At 49.8% G+C, this 1,569-nt stretch overlaps 1 protein-coding gene across 1 annotated transcript in view; it reads right to left on the bottom strand.

Annotated features, from left to right (window-relative positions):
- ICAM3 (intercellular adhesion molecule 3) overlaps positions 1–1,258 on the bottom strand; it is a 13,527-nt gene extending 12,269 nt beyond the window's left edge. The window contains exon 1 of the mRNA XM_008578025.1: positions 1,234–1,258. Within this exon, the coding sequence (XP_008576247.1) occupies positions 1,234–1,258 (25 nt within the window). The remainder of the gene's footprint in view (positions 1–1,233) is intronic.
- Positions 1,259–1,569: the final 311 nt, after the last annotated feature.

Raw genomic sequence — 1,569 nt, 5'->3', positions numbered from 1 at the left:
AGGGCCGAGCCTGTGGCGCACTTGGGAGACTGCTGCGCTGGGAGCGCAGCAGTGCTCCTGCCGCGGGTTCGGATCCTATATAGGGATGACCAGTGCGCTCACAGTGCTCACTGGCTGAGCACAGTGCAGCCGGTCTCAAAAAGGACCAAAAAAAAAAAAAAAGAAGCCAATCTGAGGGCCGAGCCTGTGGCGCACTTGGGAGACTGCAGCGCTGGGAGCGCAACAGCGCTCCTGCCGCGGGTTCGGATCCTATATAGGGATGACCAGTGCGCTCACAGCGCTCACTGGCTGAGCACAGTGCAGCCGGTCTCAAAAAGGACCAAAAAAAAAAAAAGAAGCCAATCTGAAAGGGTCACTGCACACTGTGTGTTTCCAACTCTGTGACATTCCTGAAAAGACAGAACTATGGAGACCGTAGAAGGATCAGTGGTTGTCAGAGGTTGGGGGGGACCAGATCCTGCGACCAGTTACTCTTGCTGGGGATTTGTCCTACAGGTGCCCTGGCGCGTGAGTAAAATGTGTATGTTCAGGGCTGCTCACTACAACAGCATCATGGAAACGGCAAAGAACTGGAAACAACTACAGGAACACCAGTTGGGAATGCGTGTGGCTATCACTGAAATGATAGATTACAACACAACCTAAAATAGAATGAGGAAACTGTATGCCTTGATATATGGGACCATCTCCAGGCCCTATTATGGGAAAAATAAAATAAAAGCAAGATACAGAGTAGAAGTCTGTATGATAGAGCATTTTTGCACAAGATGGGAAAACGTATGTATTTAGATTTCCTTGTATCTGGGTGATAGGATTGAATTGTGTCCCCGAAGTTTTATGTATTAGAAGCTTGATCCCCACTGTGACTGTTAAGAGGCTGGGAAGTCCTAATTATGGTAATTGAAAGGTGGGGCCTTGAAGAAGTGATTGGATTGTGAGGACTGTACCCTTGTGAATGCATTGATCCATTCTTGGAATCACGGGAGTGCTTCTGGTGGCCTTAAAAGGAGAGTGACTGAGGACGTTAGTCACTCTCTGCTCCGCCATTTTCTGCCATGTGAGACCCTGGGTCACTGCCACCATCACCAAGACCCTCACCAGATGTGTCCCCTGGACTTTGGATTTGCCAGCCTCTGAAACTCTAAGCAACAAATATCATTTTCTTATAAATCACCCAGTTCCAGGTATTTTATTATAAGCAACAGAAACAGACTCATACATTGGGTAAAATACCTCTGAAGGCAAATACAGGAAGCATGACGACACTGGTTGCCTCCAGGGAGGAGAAATCGGTGGCAGAAAAGGAACAGAAAAAAGAGACATGTCTGGGGCCGGCCCGGTGGCGCACTGCTATAGTGCGCCGCTTGGGAAGCGCGGTGGCACTCCCGCCGAGGGTTCGGATCCCACATACAGACCGGTTCCCGCTCACTGGCTGAGCGAGGTGCGGGAGCAACACCGAGGGTTGCGATCCCGTTGCCGGTCCTGGTCCGGTACGGGGGCGACACTGAGGGTTGCGAACCGTTGCCAGACACGGAAAAAGACAAAAAGGAAAAAAAAAAAAAAAAAAAA

Source organism: Galeopterus variegatus, unplaced genomic scaffold (assembly GCF_000696425.1).
Source record: "Galeopterus variegatus unplaced genomic scaffold, G_variegatus-3.0.2 Scaffold1619, whole genome shotgun sequence".
Taxonomy (NCBI): Eukaryota; Metazoa; Chordata; class Mammalia; order Dermoptera; family Cynocephalidae; genus Galeopterus; species Galeopterus variegatus.
The sequence above is the reverse complement of the archived record's forward strand: the minus strand, read 5'-3'. Positions and strand labels throughout refer to the sequence as shown.